The sequence below is a fragment of the Crocodylus porosus genome, unplaced genomic scaffold (genome assembly GCF_001723895.1).
Source record: "Crocodylus porosus isolate Cpor-Errol unplaced genomic scaffold, CroPor_comp1, whole genome shotgun sequence".
Classification (NCBI taxonomy): Eukaryota; Metazoa; Chordata; order Crocodylia; family Crocodylidae; genus Crocodylus; species Crocodylus porosus.
In genome coordinates this window covers 6,568,147-6,595,219 of record NW_017728948.1, presented here as the reverse complement: position 1 = coordinate 6,595,219, position 27,073 = coordinate 6,568,147, and the positions used below count along the sequence as shown (strand labels likewise).

Here is a 27,073-nt window from a genome sequence, read left to right as displayed (position 1 = left end):
CGAGTCTGCCCCAATGCACTGCATTTCCAGACTAATTGAGTCTGCTCCAATGCACTGGCTTTCCAACACATCATGTGTATAAATACCCTTAATGCTTATTCCATAGTAACTAACCTTAAATTCTTTTAATTATTTCTTGTTTACAAACATGGTAGCAAATATTAATTTAGATTCATTTGTTGATACATTGTCAATAACATACCACATGAACACTCACAAAGTCACAGAATAGTGTTGCTATTCAAGAGCAGAATGCATGAACTTTGATTGAACCCTTATTTTTATATAATTAAAACAACATATATTTTTAGAATAAATGGTACTAAAGCAAGCTTTAGGCACCTTTGCTATTTATATACTCCCACTGCCACAATATCTGAGAAATTCAGATAATGCTCCACCCCACCGTAGCTCACTGTGAGAGTCAACAGATTGAAGAGGGTGCTTCTCCATCTATTGAGCCTCACAATGGGCTAGGGGCTACAACAGTTTATATGTTACCATTTAAAGGTGGGAATATTCAGACTTAAAGAATCTAAGGTCTTTAAGGTCTTTAAGGTCTTTATCCCCAAAGGTATATAGGCATCTTGGTCCCAGTGAAAACAGTGGGATTAGACATCTAAATACTTTGGAGGATCTGGGCCTAAGTAATTTGAAAAAGTCTGTGGTGGACAGGCATTTGAGCTTAGGCTTCCCATGATGTAGGCTAGGGATCTAAACATGAAATCATCCTCCCTATTTTTGATTCTCCAAAACATAACATGGGTAATTCCTCTTGAAGCTCTAAATACAGCCAAATGACATAGCTGTGCTGTTAAAAGTGAAAGATACATACGAAGTCCCTAGAAAGGATTTATATTTGTATAGTGCACCATACTTGCAAACGCCTCTTAGGTGGAAAGGAATTATTTAGGATGATTGATGGGGTTACAAACAAAAAGGAAGAGGAAAATATTAAAATAGCAACATTTCATAAATGATGTACCGCCTAATAAATTGTATTTTGTGGAACTATCCAGATTTAGGTTGGGATTATTTCACTACAAAAACAATAATAAAAAAAATGTTAATTCACAATACAGTATTTTCTTGTCTGACTAATGTTTATCAGGGTCTTAATTTGCTTACCTGAGAAAAGGACATAGTCTATAGGGAAATTTAAGTATTTGAAACAGGTATTTCCAGAATAATCCCTGTGGGATAACAGACTTGCTGTGTAAAAGATGGCACAGTTTCTCAATTTACCTTGAGGAATGAATAAAGAATTGAACATGACACCTTATTTAGCTTGAAATGTTTGTCAATGTCTAGTTCTATAAGGATTGTAACCTCCTTGTCAGAACCTTTCATATAAGGTTTATACAGAAAAAAGACACAATAAGAGCATAATTATCAAAATTTTCAGCCATGTTCATTATGTGGGAAATTAAAAAGAATATGCTTTTTGCCATAATATTGTACCACAGCTTGGCACAGGGCTAAACTGTTTTTCAGACATGCAGATTTGATCGGATATGAATCATATATGATTCAAATGCTGTCTTAAAGATCAGAATGATGGTCTCAGGGATTTTCATTCAAAAAACAAATCAATTTATTATGACTGAGATTTTTTAAAGGATTCAGACGCTCAATGGGCATGTCTACACATGCATTAATGCACCTTTACTAATGCACATTAAATTTATTTTCTCCAGTGTGAGGTCATTTATACACATACTCTGAGAGTGGTGGGGAAGTGCTTTAAGTAGAGCATCTTTGAGAGCTGCTTTACTTAAAGTGCCCAGAGCATTTCTTGTATCACTGTCCCTGCATTTCAAAATAGCAATGGGGGTAATTATCTAAAGCTCATCAAATGAGCATTGGATATGGCACCCCCATGGCATTTTGAAGTTTGGGAATGCTGACACATGAGATGTGGGAAGCTGCTAGAGCACGGTAATTATCACACTCCAGCAGACATGGTTAATCGAGTCTGCTTCAATGCACTGTAATTACAGCACATCAGAGCAGCTTCCCCGCTCATGTACAGGCACCCTGAGGTGCTAAATTAATGCGCATTGTGCAGTAGCTCATTTCCATGCTTTTTAAGTGACAATGCACAATAGATTATTTTACTATGTTTTAGTGTAACGTCACATTTTTACATGACACTTTAATACACAGTAAAATAATCTATCATGCATTACAGCGCACATGTATACATGCCCAATGCCAACTTAAAATTAATAGGAATTTTGTACCCAAGTCACACCAGTGCCTTTGAATATTCCCCTCCTGTCTATCTGTAGCTAAATTGAAATACACACCTTTGACAAAAGGTATACAAAGATATATAAAGAGAATAATTTCAATTGCAAAAACCAACCCCTGCCAGTTGGGAAATGCTGCCTGTGCAACCTCAGTTCAGCTACCTGATGCCACAGCCCTGTTTATTTTTATTCTGTTTCTTCTGTTCTTTTAAAATAGCATATTTACCATTTCATGGCACTTCATGCATTCAGAGTACAGACTTTAGCTGCACTTGTGAGCGCTTAGCACTTTGGAAAATTAAACCCCATGTGGCTCAAGCTTGTCACTCATAAAAGGAAAATCTCATCTGATTTAAATGACTGTCCCAGTATCACACAGGAATTTTTGGTTGCCTCCACTGATATTTAGAGTCACCCTACAAGTCACCCTCAGTCAACTTGAGCCATATGAGCTGACTTTGCCCATATTATAGCCTTCGTCAATGTAATCCACACTGAAAGTCTTATTTGTGAAGCAAAGCCCTTCTAAAAAGCAGCCTAAGACCTACTTAGAAAAAATCAGATTTATTTCTGAATCCAGAGTTTGTGGTCAGCCTCTTTCTCTATAAAAAATAAGATGAGCATTCTGATGTACATATACTTAGAGTAGTAGAGAGATGAAGGGTAAGGGAAGGGTCAAAACAGCTGGAAGTCAGGAACAAGAAATTGTGCGATTTCAGCTAGCAGATATCATAGGCATCTATACATGAGGGGGAGGTGCTATAATTAGAGCATCTCTGGGAGTCACTCTAATAAAGCACCCACTGAATTATGTGAATTCAGTGTCCTGTGCTTCAGTATGGCAGTGGGAGTGCTTGAACTAAAATTTGTTCAATGAGCTTTAGTTAAAGCCTGCCCACTGCCACTTTGAAACAAGGGGATGCTGAACAGACATGCACTAATTAGCATATGTTGGAGCAGATGTCTAGCATGTGTACAGGTGTCCTATATGTTTCTGGTATGGAGCATGTGGGTAGACTCCAGACACACTGAAGAAAGGAGCAGACTAGGAAGTGAACAGGGCAGGCTTAACTTTATACTAAGAAATTCAGCACAACTTCCAGGATGAGTGAGGATGGTGAATGGGAAAAGGCTTTAGTCTGTCTAACTATAAGCAAAGACATACATTTTGTGGCGGCTTCAAGGATAAAATCTACTTCAACAACTGCCTTAAACCAGGAGTCTATCTTTTCTCTTCCCTGTCTCAATCTCTATACACCTTGCAAATTGTTCAACAAATAATGCTTGGGCCCCGGGAAGCCCTGATTCATTGCTTTGGGTCTTGCCCATTCTGTGCAATGAAGAAGAGGTCCAGTGGAAAATATGCCACATGCTGATACAATTAAAGACTGTATTATAAATGCCTATGAACTGGGAGACCAAAATAAGGCTCCACAGCTGTATCCCTCAGTATATGCCTATCCTGTGATCAAAGAAATGCTCAATATGTATGCACTGATCTCTGTGCTGTTGCAGCTGGACTACTACCAGTACTAAGCTACCTAATTTAAAACTAGCTCTGCTCCCTTTACCCTACACTAAGTGCAGTAGAGATATAACTTTATACACATGCATGCATACACACTCCTCAGGCACACTGCACTAGAAATATTACAACTACTAAATATAACAGAACTCCCTTCGAGGTAACACACTACAAATAGCAATTTCAGATCTTCCTAAAATATAGGTGACAAAATAATGTTGTCACACTGGGCTTGCTCCATCTGGTTTATATAACCAAAAGTATAACAGTGTGCCAATTCTGCCTTCAACTTAAAGACAGAGAGAGTGTGTGATGCAGGGAGATAACATCTTTATTAAAAAAAGATAAAGGTCTAGCTACGATTATATTTTGCCAAAGAGTCTTCTGGTGCTACTTCATCTTCACTGCATTTTCTGCCTATATTTTCTATAATTGCACTTTCCACCTATATTTTCTCAAAAATCTGGGGCTAAACTTTTCTTTGATTCAGCAACTGTATCCAGATTCTGAATGGCACTTCAGGCTTTTAGATAAAATTTTGGGGAAGGATTTGCAAAACAATTATATAATAAAAGCATATGTAAATATATATTTCTGTTGTATTATTCAGCCATTCATTAGTTCGTCTGCCTGTTATGTCGCCTCTTACTCTCCTCCTATTCAATTTCATCATTTTAATCTCTCCCTACATTTAATTTCCCTTTGCTGTCTCTCTATGTCCTTAATCATTTTGTGACCCTTATCTCAAACTTTTTCTATTTCTACTAGCTCTTTGAGTTGTGGTGATCAAAACTGAAAGTGGTCTTCAGGATACTGAATGAATATCTTCGCTAACATATAGCCTAATATCTTATATACTGAGTGTTATTGTGTACCAAGCTAATATTTTTACTGAGTTGCCCACAATGATGCCTAGATATTTCTTCTGAGACATTCACCTCACTCAGAACCAATCACTTTGGACATAAGTTGTTTAAATGGTTTCTTTTACCTTGTGAAATGGAATAAGGGTGGCCAAGATTTGGAATGGGCTTCCAAGGGAGGTGGTGTTCTCCCCTAACTTGGGGGTCTTCAAGGGAAGGCTGGATCGGCATCTGGCTGGGGTCATCTGACCCCAGCACACTTTCCTGCCCGGGCAGGGGGTCAGACCTGATGATCTGTCAAGGTCCCGTCCAACTCTAGCAACTATGAAAATCCCTTTTTCACGCACCCTTCTGAAAAGTCTTCCCATGTGTAGACAGCCATGGGACTTGTGATTCTTACAGCAATATTTTTGCTTTGTCACAATGCACCTATTAATCAATATTATACAACACCAACTACAGCAAGGACCCCCTGGAGCATCATAGATCGATCTCTTTTTCCATGGTGAGAATTGGCCCTTCATTCCTCACCTCCATCACTTCACAATTCTTAATCTGTCAAAGGTCTTTAGTTTCACCACAGAATGACCAGTTTCCCAAGCAGCACCTTGCTAAACAACTTTATTTAAAGCTTTTCAAAAATCTAAATAAATTAAATTTTATCCTCTCATTTTTCTTTCATAGTAAATTTTCATACTAAATTTTATTTTTTTAAACTTGTCAAAAATTGTAACAGATAAGGAAAATATGATTTAAACTTACAGACGCCATGCTGAGTGACTGATTCATCTCTTAGGATTTTCATTCACTGTGTTATCACTTGATTTGGAATGTTTTTCCATTCTTTCTCCTAGCATTGAATAAGTATGTCTCTGGTGAATAATGCTTAGGATCACAACGGACCTCTTCTTTTTTTTTCCCCAAAGATATGTAGGATGTTGCAAATCACAATGTCCTTTTGTGTAACAGCTTTTGGTAGAGATAAATTGGATATTTTTATTCCCCATGGGGCTGTCTGGATATTTAAGTCACAATCCTGCAAAGCACTTTAAGAGTAGGCTGAAGTGTTTTGCTGAATCAGGGCCTTTTGCTCATTTAAACGTCTCGGGTTTTTTGTCCTGGAATTCCTAAGTTGAAACATACCCAGCTGAAAGTCATCCAAATCCAAACATTAATACTCAGCACTTTCAACTATTCTCCAGCCTAGTATTTTGCAGCTCTGCCTTCTGTCATGCTCTCACTATCCCGTCTAAGACTGAACTCATGTTCCTTCCTCTCACAGCTTCTCCTATCCTTTGTCAATGCTGACAAACTCCACCATCCTCCTTGCTAGCCCATCTTCTCATCACCTTTGAAGCTTTGCTCTTCTTCTGCCCTCATAGCTAGAACTTTAGGATATCAAACTGACTTTCTCTCCCTAGTGATGTATGTTAAAAAAAATGCCTTTCCATCTCTAGCAATACCAGTAAGTCTGTCGTTATAACATACTTTTATTTTTGTAGAGCAGAGTGGGGCTTTTTTGATGAAACCATATTTTCATTCAAAGACAATTTGTTAAACTGAAAGTTTCTGTGGGAAAGCGTGTACGAGTTTTGACAAAGATGGAATGGAATTCCATTCAAATTGAGGGGAAAAAAACTAAAGCCAACAAGCTGATAGAGCATTTATGGGATGCTGTGATTCATCTCCCTGCTCTGACATAAATATTTAAACTTTTTTTTCCCCCACATCCCAGGTAAATGTCTTTACCGCTAGACTATTAGCTGTTCTGTTACAGTTGAAAAACCTCTGGTTTTATCCTTCAGAAAGTCTTGGTCTCATCCAATATGTAATAAGAAAATGTTTGAACTCTAGAAAATTTTCACTGGATAAAGGGGAAAAAAAAGACTTTCCTGACTTGCTCTCATTCCTGCCTGTCTGAGTTCCATGTTCTCTGCCTTCCTCTTTGTTCATCCTCTTTTTTTTTTAATCTCTGTAAAAGCTTCCCTGGTTCTTCCACAGCCAGTTTAGTCCCCTGGCCTCAAACGCATCACATAGTTTTGTTCCTGGTTATATCTTCGAGCTCATTTAATATTACAGCCAATCTCATTTCCTGTTTCTCACATAGCCTTTCTCCAAATGATTCCCTTTGCCTATTTTGGGGTAGGAAAAAACAAATTTTAGCCTCTTTAAAGGGGAGGAGAGCTGTAGCTCAGGAGCACAGGGGAGCTATTATAGTCTTAGAACCTCTCTACATGCACAGGTAAAGGTGCAACGGGATCTAATGAATGGTAGGTGGTGTGACTGTGAGATCACAAATTTGATCCCATCACACTTTATTGCCAGTGCAGGGGGAGCCCAGGATTGGCTGTGGCAAGAAGCAAGCTCCCATGGCTAGCCCCCTCAGTTGACACCCACAGCTGGGAGGCACAGCTGCTGGGATCTCCCACCCTTGGTGGTGCATGAAACCCCTGAGGCTGGAAGATCACAGCTGCTGCAATCTCCTAACCTCTGGAGTATGTGAAATGCCTGGGGCTGAAAGATTCCAGCTGCCATGATCTCCCAGTGGTGCATGAAACTGGGAAATCATGGCAGCTGCCAGGACCCAGAGCCAGCAGCTGCTGGGGTTGTGAATCCCCTCAGTTGTGGGACTCCCAGCCCTGGCTGGACATGGTGCATCCCTGTGGCTGGGATCCCCTTCAGATGACAGGGCTCCCAACCATAGGGGAGAGCCGGCTACATGTGCAGATTAAAGCTTGGTAGCAACCAGGTACAAAGTTAGTACACATTTTGAAGGTCCACCTTTATAGCTGCTTGGAGCATTTTATGGTGGGATAGGTACTTTGCACATGTAGTTGGTCTCAAGATAATTGCAGAATTAACCAGTTAATTGTGCGATACTTGTAATGTGTAGAGGGACCTAAATATTATGTCTAGATGAGCGTGTAGTAATACAAGTGAGCTCATAATTTTGATGTTAGGTGAAACAGGGTTCAGGTTACAGTAATTTTACTACCAGAGTGATACAAATGTAACATATTCATCATAACAACTTGTATCCATATCCTTTGATATTGATACAATTGCTACATCTGACTATACTGCTGATTCTCAACCACAGTTGCTTGTGATCCTTTCAGAGGTGCCATGGGATGCCACAAAAAGTTAGCACTGTTAAGTCTACAAACATGAGTCACAAGATAAACCAAACAAGATCAAATCAGAATCCATTGGGCTAAAAAGAATAATCTGTTGCAGTCTTTCTGAGTTTTCTGCAACAGAAAAAAATGTCTCTATTATTTTTCCATAGTTAAAAACTTAGTGAAAGCTAAAAGCTGCCAGGTTGCAAGGACTGCCTACAGTCTAACAAAGGATGCCTTTAGTCCAAATGAGGGATGCCTCAAGACTAAAACAGCTGAGAATCACTGTTTTATATATTCTGAATCTTCCCGTTTCCACGGCCTAATTGGTAAAGCTGCCCTATCAGTATTTAGCTAGGCTTTCTATTGCTTGTTGAGCTCAATGCCATTTTTTATCATTGGCTTTTCTGTGAGCTAAATTCAAGTCAAGTCAAGTCAGTCCCAGGGCTGCTTGGGGCACCTTAGATGTTGTACCAACTCCCCTAGGGCTGTATTTCGCTCCTTTAAACACCTTCAAACTATTCTTAAGAGAATCTCACAGCTTTTCTATACTCGTATCCAAATGGAAATCCACCTTTCTCTTCTAACATTTCTGGTTCTGTGGTCTGTGTCTCTATTTAGATTTTAAGCTCCTCAGCACAGTTTCATGGCATGTTTGTTTCCCTGGCTATGCAATTTCATTGCACTGTACAAATAATAGATAATAATACAACAGTGTATTAAGAAGAAATGTCAAATTAATGAAAAATAACATGAAAAAATATTTTTTACTCCATTTACAATAGCCACCAGACAATTGTTAGCTACACCCAGAAGCGATTAGTGGCATGGATGTGAAAAAATATTAGCACAATCTCACCAAGTCAAGTGTACCTGAGAGAGTTTTTGAGGTTATTCAAATTATTCCTTACAACCTGTTTGTATCTATTTGTAATAACAGTGCAAACTATACAGGGGATAGTTTGGAAACTAAAATTATGCTTTGTCATAGAACGTTGCACAGAATAAAAAGAAACAAAACAAAACCCTATGGCACTGTTTTCTCATTTCAGGATACGAGTAACACCCACTGAAATCCCTAAAAATGTTGCTTTTATACTTCCAAGATGCTCCTTAGACTTTGTGGTTTCTAGGTTTTCCCTTCAATTTCCATGAATTTCACAAAGTAGAAATCAAGCGCCTGCTTTTAAAGGGAAACGAAACTATGTCATTTTTTAAAATGAATTCTAAAAGAACGTCATTAGTTCATGCTTAATATCACAGATATTAACATGCTAAATATAATCAGGACTGGTCCCGACAAGCACAGGAGTTTATATATGATCAGTTTACTAAACATAATTGGAAAAGTTGTAGAAAAATGAAACAAAACCACAAATTCTAAAAGAGAAGATAATACTGATGTGAAATGAAGGAGTGGACTGTGAGTTAAAGAGCACAGGAATCTAGGGCTGGAAGGGACCTCCTGGGCCTGTGAATCCAGTCCCCCTGTATTCAAAAGCAATCTATATAGGCAGAGGATCCTTAGGTAAGGGTGAGGTATCCAAATCTTATTTTGTGAACATGGGGGCAACTTCCATGACATCACCAGGGTTGCTTTCATTGATGATGGAACATGGCCTCAATCAACTCTTTATCTGTAAGCTTATTGCTCCATTCTTATACCTCAGCAGAGATGATTGTCAGTAAGACTAAGCTGGTTTACAGCTGCTGGAGATCAGGCCCAATCAGCCTTGGTAGAAGCTATTTCTGTGCTCTCTCTCTCTACTAAAGGTGGTAGTCAGGGCTACTGCTCCAGTTGCTCTTCCTCCCCTCCAGTGCTACTACTGAGGCCAGTATCTTCAAAGGGCTATGAAGTAATTGGGAAATGGTGCCTTACAACTTAGTAGTGAGATAGTTCACATGATTGGACTACTGTTATGGATGGGTATTACTTGTTCATGCAGGATAATCAGGAGAAAAAAGGAGCAGGTGCTGCCCTTATAAAGCAGACGTACATATGTTAGATGCGCCACAAAGGGAAAGGTAGGACTCTTGAAAGCCTCTGGGTAAAGATTATAGGGGGTAAAGCAGGGGAGGAGATGTCATAGTGAGCGTCTGCTATATGGCACCAAAGCAAGAGGAAAAGGTGGATGAGGCCTACTTTAAGCAACTGACAGATGTTTTGAAATCATAGCACCTGGGTCTCATGGGCAACTTTAATTACCATGACATCTATTGGGAGGGAAACACAGCAGTGCAAAACAGTCCAGCAAATTTCTGGAGTGCACTATGGATAATATAGATGGTAAACAGGTCAACTAGGGAAGAATCTCATCTCAACTTGCTGCTTACAAACTGGGAAGAATTGGTTGAAAATATACGGGTAGAAGGTAACTTGCATGACCATGAAATGGTAAAGTCCCTCTGGAGGGCGACATTAGGATCCAGAATGACCTGGAGGAACTGAAGAAATGGTCTGCAATCAAACAGATAAAATTCAACAAGGACAAGTGCAAAGTCCTGTATTTAGGATGGAATAACTGCATGCACAAATACAGGTTGGGGAATGACTGTTAGGCTGCAGTACTGCAGAAAAGGAACTGCAGATTACAGTAGATCATAAGATGAATATGAGCCAACAGCATCCTTTGGCTTCAAAAAAGAACTGAAAGCATAATGTATTAACATAAGTAACCCATGAAAATCAAAGGAAATGATCTGGAGTACTGAAGTATGTCAAGTTTTGGGCCTCACACTTCAAGGAAGATGTAGCCATATTGCAGAGAATCTAAGGAAGCTATAAAAAGACCTGAGATGCATGGCTTATAAAGAAAGACCAAAGAACCTAGTTCTTTCATCCTGTAGAAATGAAGAGTGAGGGGGAATTTGATAACAGTCTTCAAATATCTATAGAGTAATTATAGAGAAGATGGGATTGTGGCCATAACAGACGGGACTAGGAAAAATGGTCTCAGTCTGCAGCAAAGGAAATTTAAATTGGAGATTAGGAGGAGCTTTCTGACTATGAGGGTGGTCTAGCTTTATGTGACAAAGGCACCTTCCAGGCTTGATACCGGCCCCGCCCTTGACTCTGGGCAAACCGTCAGCCTTGGTCGCCTGCCACGCCTTGTTTGTAAATGATTATGATGTCAGATAGGCGGGAAGCTGTCCTTCATATGCCCCAAATGATGACAGGAAATCTGTACATGTTCCTATGAACCCTACATATGTCCCCTGCCTTGTTGATGTCATGCCATAAACAAACAGCTCCGGCTTACAGGCATCTTGAACATAGACCCTTGTAAGGCTGTTCACATACTGCCCTACTTGGGCCTCTCTCTGACTGCCCCCTCTCACAAGGGCCTCTTACACTCTGCTCCCCTCTCATAAGGGCCTCTTACATGATGCCCATCCAGGCCATACTCCCACCGCTGTACTCCAGAGAGATCCTCAGGCTTGTCCATTCATATTTCAGACAGCTCTGGCCCAGTCTTTTGGGTCCTTTGTGACCCTCATCTGGGCAGTGACCACTGATTCACCCCACTCTGGGCTCTCTCAGCCCTAGCCTCTCATCAGGCCATTCCTTACTCCCGCCCCTTTGGGCAAGCACACCACACCTCCTACTGGGACCCATGGTCGAACACTCCCTTGGGACTCAGCCACTCCTCTCTCAGCTTAACTGGCCCACTACTCCACCCTGTCACTCTCAGGGCCTGGGGTCTTGCACCCCTACAGGCTCAGGTGCTTCACAAAGTGTGTCTGGCCCCTTTTAGCTCTCAAGGTAACCCACCCAAAGGTGGGGACAGGGGTTTAGGCACCCTGACTTGCCTTACACCAGGGTGGTTCTTAGTCCTGGTATTTATATGGCCCTGCCCTGTCACAGACAGGACCACCAGACCTCCCTATCTTGGCAGAGTGCAGTTTTAGGTCACGCCCAGGACCAATGAGGCCTCCTCCTTCTGCATAGCCTCATCCTTTCCTCTGAGATATTCCTGGAACAGGAACTCCACTGGGCGATGTTACTCCCAGCTTGCTGATCTAAAAAATGCTCTGCTCTTATAACAGAGCTCTCTAAAAATGTCTGCTCTCCAAAATGGCCACTCTCGTTAGCCACTTGGCAGCTCCCTGATCCAGCCCGTAAAGTGACAGACACTCGAAAGGGTGTTCTGTCACACTTTAGAACAGGCCACCGAAAGAAATTGTGGTCTCTCTATATATGGCAATTTCCAAGAGCATGTCAATCAGACACTTGGCTGCAGTGGTTTAGTCAACGATGATTCTGCCTTGAGCCGGTGGCTGGACTAGATGACATCAAAAGACCCTTTCTGGTCCAACTTTTCTATGGACTGAAGACCTAAGTCTCAACTTCCAGCTCTAGCACTAACTCAAAATGTGGCCCTGCCCAAGTCCCTTCACCTCTTTGGATTTCAGTTTCATCCTGTGCAGATTAACGATGATTATGCCATAGAAATTCTTCATGATCTCCTGACACATATCATTACATCTGTTAAAAACAAAGGGCTAATTACCTGATTATTAGTTTAGTTTTCCTCCATGATGTTGTCTATAAGGCACACAACTTGTGAAAAGGGAATTTCAATGGGTGTCCATTTTTGGGAGGCAGCAGTTAAGGTGCTGGCTTAGTATTTAAATGACTGAGCACTATTTTAATGATTAAATTCCTTACTCAGCCATAGACTTCCTATGTGATCTTTGAGAAATCATATAGGCCTCAGTCCTCAGAGGCAAGGTATTGAGGTACTTGAATTCCAGTGATTTCAACGGGAGTTAGATACCTAAATATCACCAAGGATATGAACCTCAGCTCTCTATCTGCAAAATGAGAAAAAGTGCCACTTCCACAGCTCATGCAGGCTTTTTGAGACACACATTAAACATGGTTAAATGTTCCAGTGCTAGTGTTGGGGATGGGGCATGTAAATACCTAAAATATATGACAGAATGGACTTCAGTATGCGATTTAAATTGAAACAACTGTAATCTGGAGTGTTGCTACTAAATATTTGCTTGTGATCCCCATACAAAGACTTGGTCAAGTATGCACTACAAAGCTGTTAGCACTTCACTATAATTCAGGTTTTAATAAAGAGCACATCAAATATGCAATGTAAGTATTTAATGTGCCTACTCTAGGCCCAGTTTATTGTGTTCTTATCATTATAAATGGGTTCAATGAAAAATGAATAGGCAAAAATTATACATAATGTTGGCTCAGAAATTTTAGCATAATAATGTCAGAAAATTAATTATTTTTTTATTTAGCAATGAATTCACAGTGATAAAAAGGACCCTTCAAAATCTATCATTTAATTAATGAAGAGTTTAATAAATGTCTATTACACACTGTTTTGGCAGTCTGTGAATTTATATCAACTGACCTGTCAAACTGGACAGATCAGATTTTCCTCCTATGACCCCATGATGGCTACAGTTTGCTGTTATAGTTTATACTCTTTTATTAACAAATTGCATTTGTACAGCAAAGATGTAATTAGTAATTTTATCTTTTATTGATTCTGTAATAAATAGGATTATAATAATCATTCTCTAATCATCAGTATTTCCTTTACTAAGAACTCCCCAAAATTTTCCAGTGGATGCACCCTGTGATGAGAGAGCAACATTCCAGCACCTCCAAAGATATTTTGGAGCAAATAGTGGTTCTCTTTGGGTTTAGCCAAAAGTAACAAGACTAAGAGAGAAATTTAAGGGAGGCAAGAGAAGCAAGGCTAGATGGCAATGTATGTTATACAACATACCACATATGTTCCCAGTTGCTAAATTCTTCTTTGAAACAGCCCTGAACAGTTTAAGACAAGCCGCTTGTGGAAAGGGAATTTTACAAGTTGTGAGGAGATGCAACTTTCTGGTTAAAATCCATCTGTTATCCATCCGCCTGTAATTCTATCTGTAATCTCCAATTCATGACACTGAAAACTGTAGGGAAGAGAATTTCCAGATTTTGTTCATGGAGGGGTCAAAGGAGACCAGCTGTGACTGCTGTCATCAGAATATGTTCACTACGCTCAAGAAACCAATAAGGAATTGCAATATGTGAATCACAATAGTTTGTTAGTTTGCTTTGTAACCTGAATTATAGATTGTGAATATTACCAGTGATAAGAATGTTGTATCACTTGTGTGGACCAATATATTTGATTTATAGAGATATTACATTTGCTTATGTTACCTGGTGTTATATGCTTTTTAAAATCTTTTTGGTTAACTGTCAAAAGTGCATGTGCCCCAATGAATGTAAAGCCGAGGTGAGCTGCTGAAGTCAATAACTTGTGAGAGCAAGGCTAAAAAACGTGATTCTCTATGTTTCTTTCTTTCTAGCTATCATTCTTATGAAGCACTCCTAAAATGACACAGTGATTTTTCAGTTGGTCAAACATAGCTTCATCAAACCATGTTGTTAATGCTGAGGTTTTTCAAAAAGAATATGAGGTTCCATAATGAACTGTGTTTTTTGGAGGGGTTTTTCCTCTATTTTTCTTAAAACATGTCACTGTGTTTTCTGTAGGGTTGGAGTGTTGTTGTAGCCATGATGGTCCAGGAAATGTTGAGAGCAATCTTCCCTCTAAGGAGAAAGGGGCTGGGGCCAGATGCTGGAGCCAGATGCCAGGAGCCAGGGGCTGGGACCAGAGGTCAGGGGCTGGGGCCGGTGGATGGGCCTGGAGGCCATGGGCCAGAAGCTGGAGCTGGGAGCCACAGCCTGGAGCCGAGGGCCAGAGGCTGGAGCCAGGAGCTGGGGGCCAGGGCCTGGAGGCTGGGGATCAGGGGCTGGAGCCAGAGCTGGTGCGGGCTCTGCCGGCTCCGGGGAAGTGCTCCACTCCCCAACACTGATGCAGGGGAGCAGAGCACTTCCTTGGAGCCAGCGAAGCCTGCACCGGCCCCCCGCCCCAGCCTCTCCTGGTACGTGGCTTTGAAAAGGCGGTGCACAGCCACACTTTTAGTTGTGCATAGCCACACACATGCGCACCTTAGAGGGAACCTTGGTTAATAGACAAATCTTTTTTGTAATATCTTTTATTGAACTGACTGTATAGCTAGGAAAGCTCCTGGACATACTTTTGGAAGTCAAGTGTCCTGCTTCAGACCTAAGGACACCTTGAGACCTGAAGAAGGCTCCTTGACACCTGTCCAAAACCTCTCCCAACTACACAATTATTCCAATAAAAGATATCATAAAAGGCTACCTGTCAATGATGTCTCTCTTCATTATTTTATTTTGAAGTATACACTTTATTCACTAACAGGCAGGTAAGTAATTTATTCACTAGCAAGCAGATCCACCCACACTGATCATTGGCTAAAGTTTATTCCTTAATGTAAATAAGACATTTTATTATTTCCGCCCCTTAGGAGCAAGAACTTTGACAATTTTCCCTCCACCCTCTCAGAAAAGACATATAATAAGTTTTGAAAGTAATATACTTAATATATACAACAACGTTTGAAGAGAATATTCTAGAGAATAGAAAAAGTGTGGATCATTTGCTTCCCTGTGACATGTACAAAGAAACTGAACCTATTACCCTTTGCTTTGATGGAGCAAACTGTATATAATGGATTACTGAGTTTCTTCTTGCATACTGCTCTGGTTAACATGACTTGTGCATGAGCATGAAGCAGAGAATAAAATAATCTCATGTGTAGTCACTTATTCACTAGTCACATCATTCATTTGGAGAGCACGTATGCCCATCTTGAAAATATAGATCTGAAATGGTAAGAAAGGTGATTTTTCAGAAAGATTATTTTGAATAAGCTTACCAGTCTCAGAGAGCAATTTTGTTGCTTCCAATACCTTCTCGGTATAAACTCCAGTCTCATAGTTTTCCATCTCAGCATTAATGATGTGAATAACTCTGGCTGCACGGCCCCGTATTGCACCTGCAGTTCTGTCCAGGGTATCAACATCCCCCTCTTGAAGAGCTATCACACATTTATTCACATCCTCCAGAATATGATTTTCTGCAGACAGAACACACACATCATGTTCAGTTCATAGACAATGTCCTTTTGTATATGGCAGTCATTGATCCATAGAGACCAATCTGTTTGTCCCTAATATTTTTTTTTGTGTAAAACAAAACATTTTTTTTTTAAATCACTGGGCTGGAGGATGGCAAGATTTCCTTGCAGTACTGACATAGACACAACAACTTATTATGTTACCACTAACTCATTTTAGGCTGTTTTGTAAAATACTGTACTGTCTCTTTTTTGTAAGGATAGAAAATATGAATTTGGGTGCATGCACTATGGGTAAGCTAGAACAGGAATTTACAGTGTATCATCTGGACTGCATAAACTGTCTTTATGGGCTTTCTTCCTTCCAGGTGAATTTGAGGGGCAAGCTCACTTGTATTTGGCAAGGGGTAAGAGCACACATATAGGCAGCTGCTACAGCGAAGCTTAAGCACTCTAAGTTCACGCTGTAGTTTACTTTGAGGAAACTCGTTTATATGCCAGTAAATCATGATGCCCATATCACTGTTCTGAATTTGGGTCTACATCCATAATGACCACAATTAATTACAGAGTGATGACTGTTTACTAACCTGTTCTCTGTAAATCAGATTAATTAGGTTTTACCTGCAAAAAAGGTTAATCTACTTAACTGGCATTAACTAAAGGGGAAGTTACATGTTAAACTTAGACCCTACTTAACTCATCCTGAATGACTCTGATTGTCTCACAGTTATGCCACTTCAGGTAAGGGAAACCTCTGGGCTGTGCTACCCAGCTCATGTCAGGGTAACTTCAGTCTGCTTTACAGAATTGAAATGAGCAATATGCAGTCTCCCAGCATCCCAGGATGCACTATTCCCAGCCTTCTCATCCCCCTTTCTCTTCCCCTGAGCAGGAATACAGTCCAGACGTCCTGGCTCATAGTCACACCCTTAAACACTAGCCTTCTAGTGGCAACTCAGAGCCACACAGGCAAGGAATGGTATTAACACTGAACATGTGACTGCTCACAGCATGTGCTAAGTTTAAAACCATGTAACATTCCACAAATTTAGTATGGTCTAAGTGTAACGTGTAACTTCATAACACTTGAACACCTAAATCCCACTCTTGACAATCTCAATACAATGGGCTAAAGTATAAATTTACTACTAAAACAAAACTGCTCTTCCAATGCTAAATATGGTCTCTCCAGGATGACAGTTAAGGGACGCAGCTAACTGAACAGATATTCCAAGAACAAATAGGGCACTTGGAATTCCAAATGTTGTCAATGGAACTTTTTAGAAACATTCACATTAACTTTAAGTAAGAACTCTTCATGTGTTGTTAAACGAGTTACTAAAATAATTGCAAATCAACATGGAGTGTATAGCCTGTAATGACTATGCACACTGCTTTGAAAAGCAGTTAGTCATTTTTTTGGATTAGGTTACTTATATTTGAAAATATTTAGGATTTGAATTGCAAAGGTGACTATAGGAATTAGGGAACCAATTCCTAGTGAATGTCACTGGAAGCTGGGAGTCTGACTCTCTACTCTAAATCATTGAAAATCCTACTGTAGAGAGATAATGGCTGAAGTCTGGTCCAGTGTAGACGGTGTGCACAGGCTTAGCAGATAGTATGAGACAGCACAACAGCTGAGAACCTACCTTGTCCACTGTCTTGCCTGCACTCCTGTACCTTCATAAGAGATCCTGTTAGTACAGCAATTTATCCTGTAGCACTGGTGTTGGGAATCCTGGATGAAATGCTGTTTTTAGTGAAATCAATGGGAATTTTGCCACTGACTTCACTCACATCAAGAATTTACCTGAGAGCTCTTTAGGGTGAATACATGGCTCAGGGTTTACCTCTCATTTGACATTTCATAGATTTCATAGACATTAGGGCTGGAAGGGACCTCAGGAGATCATCGAGTCCAGCCCCCTGCCCAAAGGGCAGGAAGTCAGCTGGGGTCATAGGATCCCAGCAAGATAAGCATCCAATTTACAATTTCACTTTGTTTTGTAAATATCTTTTTTTTTCTTTTATATTTTTTTACCTTTTACACAATTATTTCCCACTATCTCCACCACTGCTCACTGCAAAGTCTTTTGTGGCAACGGTGGTAAAGAATTTGGATAGAATGTTAAGAAGTTCCTCTTGTCTTCTCTATGTGGAATTGGCAGAAGAATAAAGGACTAAGAGCTAGTCTGTGGGTGCGTCTGCATGAGACGCTTACTGTGGAGTTGCTTAATTAGCTCCACAGTAAAATGTCAGCATCTACACATGCAGCACTATTAGGCTGCAATAAACTAATAAATGGTGCCATAGCATCCTAGTGCCTGGCACACATACTATCCTACAGAAGCATTACATGGATGCCCGTGCAAACAGTACACCCAGAAGCAATACACTCTGTCGTGCATTGCAGTGGAGTTTATTCATTCACATTAATAGCATGTGTAGATATACCCAGTATAAACATCACTGCACTATCAAGAAAATGGTTCAAACCAGTCCAGAAAGGAAGTGTGGAAGCAATGTGCAAAAGGCAGGAATAGTAGGAGTAAGCTGCTCATCCCCTAGGCTAAGTACAGACAGTCAAAAAGCCCAAGGATGAATCGATTCAATCTTTGCAGGTTAGTCTAAGTTGTGCAGACTGAACTGAAAAGCAAGTGAGTAGGCAATTTACTTTTGATTCTGGAAATACAGCCACATTCCTGCAGTGACCCTGGCCAGAAGACGGGGACTGCTGGAGCATGCCTCCCTGTTTGGCTGGAGCAGACAGCTTGGGTCAAGCCTAGTCTGCCCACCCTACAAGGGAGACGGGAGGGCTTGTAGGACAGGTGCAAAGCATCCTGGGATGTTGGGAGACTGCGAGCTAACTTGAATCTGGAGGGGATCTGGAACAGAAGTTCAATAAATCGATTTAACTTAAATCAGTTAAGTCTGATACTACATCCAACCAGGTTTATCTTAAGTCAGTTTCAGCCATTTCAAAAGCAGTTTATATGCACTGAACTTCTGTTGTGTTACTGATTTGATCCAGTTTCCAATCACTTATGCTGATTTGTGTAATTTCTGTCCCTAGATCTTATGTTTAATTGCTGGTAGCAACACCAGGAACAGCAGTGTGAAGCTGATATGATAAGGAACATGTACCTAAGCAACTGAGAGAAACATGATATTATAACTATAGATAAGATGCAAAATTCTCAATTACTGTGAATCAATGTCGCTCTCTGAACTTAACAGAGCCACAATAAATCAAACCAGTTGAGGAGCAGGCCCTCACCCTTTATATATTGCACTAAAGAAATACATATTATGCTTATCTGTTTGAATATAATCTGTACTTACAGTGGGTGCTATCACATACAGATACTGTGACAAACTGAAGCAGACTTTCACAAGTTCAAGCAGCATTTTTCTCCACTCAATACAATTCAAAGAGTCATTTCAACAATAAAAGTAATGACTTGAGTTTTACATTCAGGTAATCTCACTGGAAAAAGTAACTGATTTCAACTGAAACTTACCTTTCTTTCAAGAAGGACACTACTGAGCCCAAAATAGTGTCTTTTGTAGTAAAATGCCGTAATAAATATACTCCCACTGATCATTTAAGCAACTGCTTTTGTTAACTATACCCAGGCTACAAAAATAAACTGACATGGTCCTGTTCGTTGTTGAAAAACCCAGGCTTAGATCATTTGACTGTTCCAGAAATGTTAACAATGTTCTATTTCAGACTGTAGCATTTCTAAATGAGAAATGAAATTCTCTGGTGCTGTGATCCAGGATCATTTCAAAGGGAAAGTCTCTTTAAAAAAAAAACAACCCCAAAACCCCACGCATGTTTAAAAAAATGTTTTGCTAATTTTTTTCTCTTTCTTTTTACCCATTTTGTTCTGCACAGCATGCTCAAATTTTGCCTGAGGAAAAATACTTCCTGAAATATGCATGGGCAATGTATCTGATCTGTAAAGAGACTGACTCAAATTAGTCCCAACCACCTTCTGGTAGTCAGTATACTGATAAAATGCACCAGCAATTGTGATATGGAGTAATAAAGGGGTGCCATTTTGCTGGCAAGAATGAACCAATCACCAACCTGTTTTTAATGCTTTAATGGTTTTACTGACAAAAATAAAGTATTGTTTATTTAGGTGAGCCAAGACATCAGAGCTTATTGCCAACAGCGCAGAGGTCTCTAGACAGTGCAGGATGCTATGTCATTTTCAATAGAAACCGAACACAGGGCAGACTGTTAAAGACAAACCCAAGCTAAATAAATTTGCATCTCCTGGGTCTGTCAGAAGGTGTTTCCCTGCTCCAAGTGTCAAATCAAAATGCATGCTCTACCACACTCGGAAGCAGCATGCTTTCTGACAGTTTGTGTTCATTTTCTTGTCCTGGCAATAAGAGTTGAAATAACCTCTCCAACGCTGGCATTGAATTGTGTGGTGTAATCAGGCTGAACCAAGCCATTTCCCTTTTTACCAGTAATAACATGATGTAACCAAACAGATGAAAGAAAAGAATGAATGGAAATAAAAAGGCAGGAAAGGAAGGAAGGAAATTAAGGGGTGTTTTCTAACGATGAATAAGCCACTCTATTTTATTTTATTTTTTTTACATTTTTTTAAAATGTGCACTTTAAATTATAACTTCATACAGTGATGCCAGTGAGTCATGAAGCCATCCTAGTTCTTTAATAGTATTTATTTCCAGTTTAAATCTGGAAAGAGAAAATATACATTCAAATGCTCTGTCTCATGAGAGTTCAGCTCTGATGATGTCGCATCTGCAAATATTCAGAAAGGCTAAAGAGCTAATTTATGATATAACCAGGATTTTCTTTTCATTTGGAAACAAGAGAAGGTTCTGTATAAAATAAACATTTTCTTCCTCTTTTTTGTCTAAGCTGACTCTCATTGTCTTTTTATACACGAAAGGGTAAGCAAGAGACATGTAGGCAGCCAATACAAGCTGAAGAAAGTAAAAACTTATCCCTTTCTTGGCATTTGATTTTATTCACAGGGGGAACTCAAAATGGAGCAAGACAAAATACAACCAAATCTTTGCCCCTGGTTTAGTTGCTTCAGGCCTCAACAACAGCTCTAGGTCTCATCGGCAACGGCCAAAACTTCACTATATCTTTAAGAGGAACTCAACCATATAAACCCAGCATTTTGCTGCAGAATCTACTTAAAGCTAGATTGTACCTTTACCTCCTAATACATCTGCAGTAGAGTGCAGATGTACCTTTTTGGGAAAATGATGGAAAAGGATTGTGGTCCTTCTCCTGGTCAACTATGGGTGAGAAATAACTTTACCTCATTTTTGTGGAACTGCTTTAATGGTTTAACTGACAAAAAAGTAAAGTATGACGGTGCTATCTCTGCTCAATAAGGCAAAGAAAGAAATACTACACGATAAGGCAACGGGTCTCATAATCTATCAGGTTTTTTCTAGACTTGCTCCACCTCTATACCCGAGTTCTCCTTGGGAAAGGTTAAGGGAATTTATCAATAACCGATTATGGCCATGTCTACACGAGACGCTGACTAGACAGTAGCTCGCTACTACTGCGCGGTAGCATCGTGTGGCAGGAAGTGTGATTGCGTTGCACAGTAGTAACGAGTTATTGCGCAGTCAGTGTCATCTAAAAGCCATTCGGTGATGCTACTCTGCAGTAACTCCAGTTCCTGTGCAGTCATTTAGTACTTGTTCATGCTTATATTTGTAATGGTACTACTAAATGACTGCGCCAGCATCTCATGTAGACGTGGCTTATGACTACCTCATTTAGTGCTGTCCCAGCCCTAACATGAGCTGGGGCAGCCAAGGCAGGTATGGGGCAGCTGGTACTGTAGCTGTTTTTGTTAGGTTTGTACTTTTTGGAGAGTTACCCTTCTTAAGTGAACTCTCTTCTGGTCATTTCTAGCCAGAAACAGCCTACTTCGTGGTACCTGATTGGCACAAAGTGAATGCATTGAACTAAAGAACCCAGATCTCACTTCTCTAACGTCCTCGGTTACACACAGATGATGTATCTTTAACTGAAGGTTTCAAAGCAGTGCTGAAGCCCAGATTTTTCAGCCAGGGCCTGTCCAGGCTCTCTTTGTACAGGAAAAGTATGCCAAATTCATTGTGATTTCACATATTAGCCAGTGAATATTAGCACCTACAGATTGCATGGAATATTGCCACATATATATATATTTTACATATAGTTGTCTTCGCCTAACACAGGGGGGTGGGAGGGTTGGGATTAATTGTTGTTGTTTGATTTGAAAAGCAAAACTTCTCCCTGAAGATAGAAACACATGCACAGTGCTGTCTTTCAGAGCTGAAAAGCTAACTATTCTCATTGTGGATTAATTAGCAGGAATCATTAGTTCCCATTGAGTGGAGCGGCCCACTGTTCCAATTGGATGGAATAATGCATTAATAGCTCTAGTAATTCAAACTTCTCCCTGCTATGACCATTACTTTAATTTCTCCGTTTATTTTTAGGGGGCTCTTTTAACGACAGTACCTGAGACGGAGAGGAAGTCGTCCACAGAAGTGATGTCATCGACAGCCTCGGTCAGAACTCGCACTTGTTTCTCCCACTGATCTTTAAAGACGTCCATGTTGTCCTGAGCTACTTTGCTCTGGGGTCTTGCAGCCAATGTGAGTGCAGCATTTATTACCTATTATTTAGGAACAGTTGTTACTAAGAATTAGCACAACTTTTCTCAAGGGAAAGAACAAATTGATTAAAGACTCCATGAAAAACACGGTGTGGCTACTTTCATTTTGCTCATTACGCAAGTCTCAATGTACTGATGTATTCTTCACAGTTTGTGCAAGACAGTCAACAATCCAGTGAAAAAGGCAAGGCTATAATCTTCATATAATGTCAAGTAGCTTGTGTTCCTTAACGCTTCTTTAACAGTACTCAAGTACTTTTCAGAATTAATCATGCCTACCTGTGGACACAGACTATCAATCTGGGTGGCCGCCATCCGAACTAGCTTCACACCTTCTTCGTTATTGGAGATCGAGCAGGCTAGATTTGCAACCTGCAATTAAGGCAGCAGAATGAGAATCAGATTTCAGGCAAATGGGACATTTTTTACTGAACGCTGCCTGAAGTTAGGGACCAGTATTGCAGTGTTGTTATAGCTGTGAGGGTCCAGGAAATATGCAAGAAGCAACGGTCTTTTAATATCTTTTATTGAACTGACTGTAATGCAGAACTATGGAACGGTGCACAAGCAGCAGCAAACAGCATTGTGTTTTGCTGTTGAGCAGACACCCATGTGGATCATTTCCTTTCTAGCAACACAAACAGCAGCCATCTCTGGTATTAAGATATTTTTTTAAATGTTCTTCGCTGCCAAGTACTTTTATCTTGTGCTGTAGTTTGTAAATTACACTCCCAGGACGACTTCTCGGGAGACGGTTTAAGTATCAAAACAATTATCTGACTTTTTTCCCCTCTCTCACTTGCTCTTTCCTTTTATTAACTGTGTCAGTTTTGAATAATAGCAATCAGGCTAAGCTGTTTTCTCGGGGCTGTGCCATACAGAAGAGGCTCAAAGATCCTAACACACAGATTTGTGGTTTGCTAACCACAAGTATCATTCTGACGGCCTTATTCAGACTGGGAATTTTCTTACTCTTTGATTACTTCCACGGATTTCAGAGTCTGGTGCCATTACACTCATTCAGGAGTATCTTACTTTTGAAATAGCGCTACTTATTTCATCCAACAGGACAGCTTGCCCAAGAGTAAGGTATGTATCAGTAACCATATTGTAATGTAGAATCATGAAGTGTAATGACTTCGGTAAAAGCTACACTGTGGAGGAGTCAATATTCATATCTTATTTAGGGTTCTGGATGGCTGTCTGGGCTGTGCTGAACTGATCTGGGAAAGGGACAGTCTTGATCCAATAAAATGCTAAGGAGTGTTTCGAGAAAGGAAGGAAAGAGAAAATTATAGCGGCACCTACGCGCAGAACAGCCAACCATACCTTGCCCTCAACCACTGAAACAGCTGCAGGCATACAGCTTGGATAAAAGCAGATATAAGATCCATTTGGCTAATGCACACAGAACCCACTTTCAAAAAAACCCACTTCTGAAAGCTTTGTTCCAAAGACGGGATGCTAGCCCAACTCAGTAAAACAGGAGGTCATGACAGAAAAATAATGCTCAACATTGCAAGCCCATTTGTTTTAAATAAAAAGGGCCATACTTATTAAAACTTCACCAAAACACATAGGTCTTAATTTTAATCTACATTAAAACAAATGTATCAATGTTTAAATAGAGGCTGCTGTGCTACTATTCATTCTGCCTCAAGGCATAGCTACCAGTTGGAAATGATTCATGAATCAGTCCATATACCCACATCTTTCTGAGTCTCCCCTGTTATTAATCTGTTCCCATCTTCAGTGCACATCATCATATTAGCCCTAATCCATCTGCTCCTTGCGGAACCCATTTCGCTCCATGGTGATTTAAAACGTGGCTTCCATGCTGAAACCCATGGAAGGAAAGTACCCAAAGCTTGAAAGAGTCTTAACCAGTCACAATTTTATCAAAATGTTGTGATTCTGATTTTCATTTCATGGTGAGACAAATGAGTTGCATGTCTGTTTGTTAACAGCCTTACAGCACTTATGTCAAAAACGTTCTCTTAAGCTGACATCTCCTGACTAATTTGCTATTTTCTGTAGTCACTTCTTTTGCATACATCAAACAGTGCCCTTTAATCTTCATAGGAAACAAAAGCTACATCGGATAGTAATTAAAATGCAGTAGCATGAGTGGAAATTTAGATGATCCAATTTTAAAATGCACTGCAGGATTACAGACCTTAAATACTAGCAAACAAGGTTAAGTTCAGCAGAAATCAGGTTCCTTGTACTGTAAGTCATCCTCTGGATTTTCTTTTCATTTTATGATTATCAAGATGAAAGAACTGTCCTAAGGCTCAAAGTGCCCTATATATCTTACTTTCTCTCAGGTACCAGCGATATATAATGGAAAGCCACTTTAATAGGACCATAATAGGTGTCTTGAAATGGCAATAAAACTACCAAGCTGGCCTGATCTCTTTGATTCTACTGGGAGCAGCCTCTTCTTACCGTACTGACACTGAGAATGAAACTTGGTTCTTTTTTCTCTATATTCACCGTGCTTGTGATGTTATCTGATGAGATAATATTTGAATACTGTACAGCATCTTGTCTTGTACAGGACTATCCTCAGTCATTCTGAAAGAACTTATTGTCTTCTCTTTTTTTTTCTTTTTCTTCTTTAGAAAATCTAAGGTAAATAGGCTAGGGTCCAGAATGTTGCATCTGGCATAAATATCAGGGCCAAAGAGAATGCAAGTGTAATTAGTGAACATATTTAATATGCATCCTATAAGCAGCATCGGTCCTATGCATTTGTTGATGCTTGAACTAGAATCTGTAATATAAACTGCTTCTGTGGACTTCTTTACATCTTGCACTAATACTGTGCCATATCAGCAGCTGATATAAATCAGCATTGTTCAATTGACTTTAATCAAGCTAAACTAATTTACCCCAGCTGAGAATCTGACTAATTGAGTGAAATACCTATGCAGCAGTAAACAGAACGAACACAGGTAGTATAAATTACAATTTACCACCAGCTAATCATAAGAGAATCTGTTGCGCCACCTAAAAATGAGCTTCTGAAGCCTGACATGAAATAGAAATTATTTGATTGGGCTTGCAAAAAAAAAAATGCATTTTTAATGCTATTATTGAAGTGTGGTTTCAAGCACCAGCCCAGATTTCAGCACACTAAACCCCTAAATAATGTAACATTTCATTAACTTTGTATTGACTGAGATGCAACGTGGTTTTTAAATGAAATTATTATACTACAAGAGAAGAGTTCTTTAGAGGTACATAGAAATCCTTTTTCTGCACACTCATATTTCATAACAATACATATTGTGAAGGACAAAAAATGCACAGGTAGGTTATTTAACGTTAATAGGACTCCTTTTAATGTACCGCATCCACAGATTAATAGTTTCAGCTCTAGATAGTTTTAAAATTACAGTGAAATAGTTTGTATGCTTTGCCCAACAGCTGGCACCTTGTCAAGCCTCTGCAATATATGACAAGTCCATCTCAAACACAGTTTTAAAATATCAAATACAGTGTCAGAGTTTGCTGGAAGAACAGTGGCCTTCCTACAGTTCCTTATATACACACCCAAAGGAGAAGTCAGCACCTTCCGTGCAAGGTATTATGACAAAGCGTTTGAAAGGACAAAATGCCATCCATGAAAAGTAGGTTATAGTCTTGGAAATACTGGAAAAATTAGGAGAGATATAAGCTGTATACCTGCCTTTTTTCCTGAAACCAGTGCCAAATTCCTATTAAACAAGGTCAAATTTTCACATTGGGGATCTGGCTCAGATGACAACCTACAAGATATAATCTGCCATGCAAGACATGACAGGGCACTGCCGGTAGGGCAATCTAATCTCAGTGTGGACTCTCGGCTTCAGAATATCTTTTTTTTCCCTTGTTCTTCCAAGGCCTAGGTCTAATAACCTTCAAACTGGGCTTGAGATCATCTTTCTGTATGGGCATCTGAGGAAGAGGTTGGTGGATGGAATGTGAAAGTAGCAGGATTGCTGCTGTTTTTCATTTTTTTTCAACATCTGAGCAGTTTACTACATTAATTTGATGTGCTATATTCATTGACTGCCCCAAAGGTTCTACGTGTGGTATTAAGATTGCGGTGGAGAGCCTCGAGTACTCAAATAAAAGAATAAGTTACAAGTAAACAAATCAATGAACTGTGAATCACCTCTGAAACGCATGTGGAGCTCAATAAATATTACTCAGCTGTTTCAATAAACACTACAGTCCAAAACCTCAGCCCCTCTGAAGTACTTCTGCACCATCAGACTGACTCTTATGATCCTCAGACCAGTTCTAAAGGAGCATTAAAAAATCATTAGCAGGCATAAAGCCAGTATCACGAACTCGACACCATTTCATCCTGATCCCATGAGTCTCACAAGCATAATGACCAGCCACTGGTTCAGCAGATGTAGAATGAGGGTTCAGAAACACCTCTGTACTCCCTTGCCATCAGCTGCACTGTGCCCTTGAACCCCAGCCCTGCATACACTCAGGTAGGTAACTGTTACCACATAAGTAGTTCCACTGGCCAGTTACTCACATGGAAAGTATATGCAGGATCAGTTCGGTAACATCGAACTTTCTGTTTTTTTAGCCCCAAGAGTTTTCCAGCACTAAGTAACCTGACACAAGGCAAGGGAGT

At 40.0% G+C, this 27,073-nt stretch overlaps 1 protein-coding gene across 2 annotated transcripts in view; it reads right to left on the bottom strand.

The window, feature by feature from the left end:
• Positions 1 to 27,073, bottom strand: part of CTNNA2 (catenin alpha 2) — an 870,740-nt gene that overhangs the window by 78,153 nt on the left and 765,514 nt on the right. For both annotated transcript variants that reach the window (XM_019552979.1, XM_019552980.1), the window contains exons 10-12: positions 22,711 to 22,803; positions 22,275 to 22,431; positions 15,542 to 15,742 (exon numbers count right to left, since the gene is read on the bottom strand). In XM_019552979.1, coding sequence (XP_019408524.1) covers positions 15,542 to 15,742; positions 22,275 to 22,431; positions 22,711 to 22,803 — 451 coding nt within the window. The remainder of the gene's footprint in view (positions 1 to 15,541; positions 15,743 to 22,274; positions 22,432 to 22,710; positions 22,804 to 27,073) is intronic.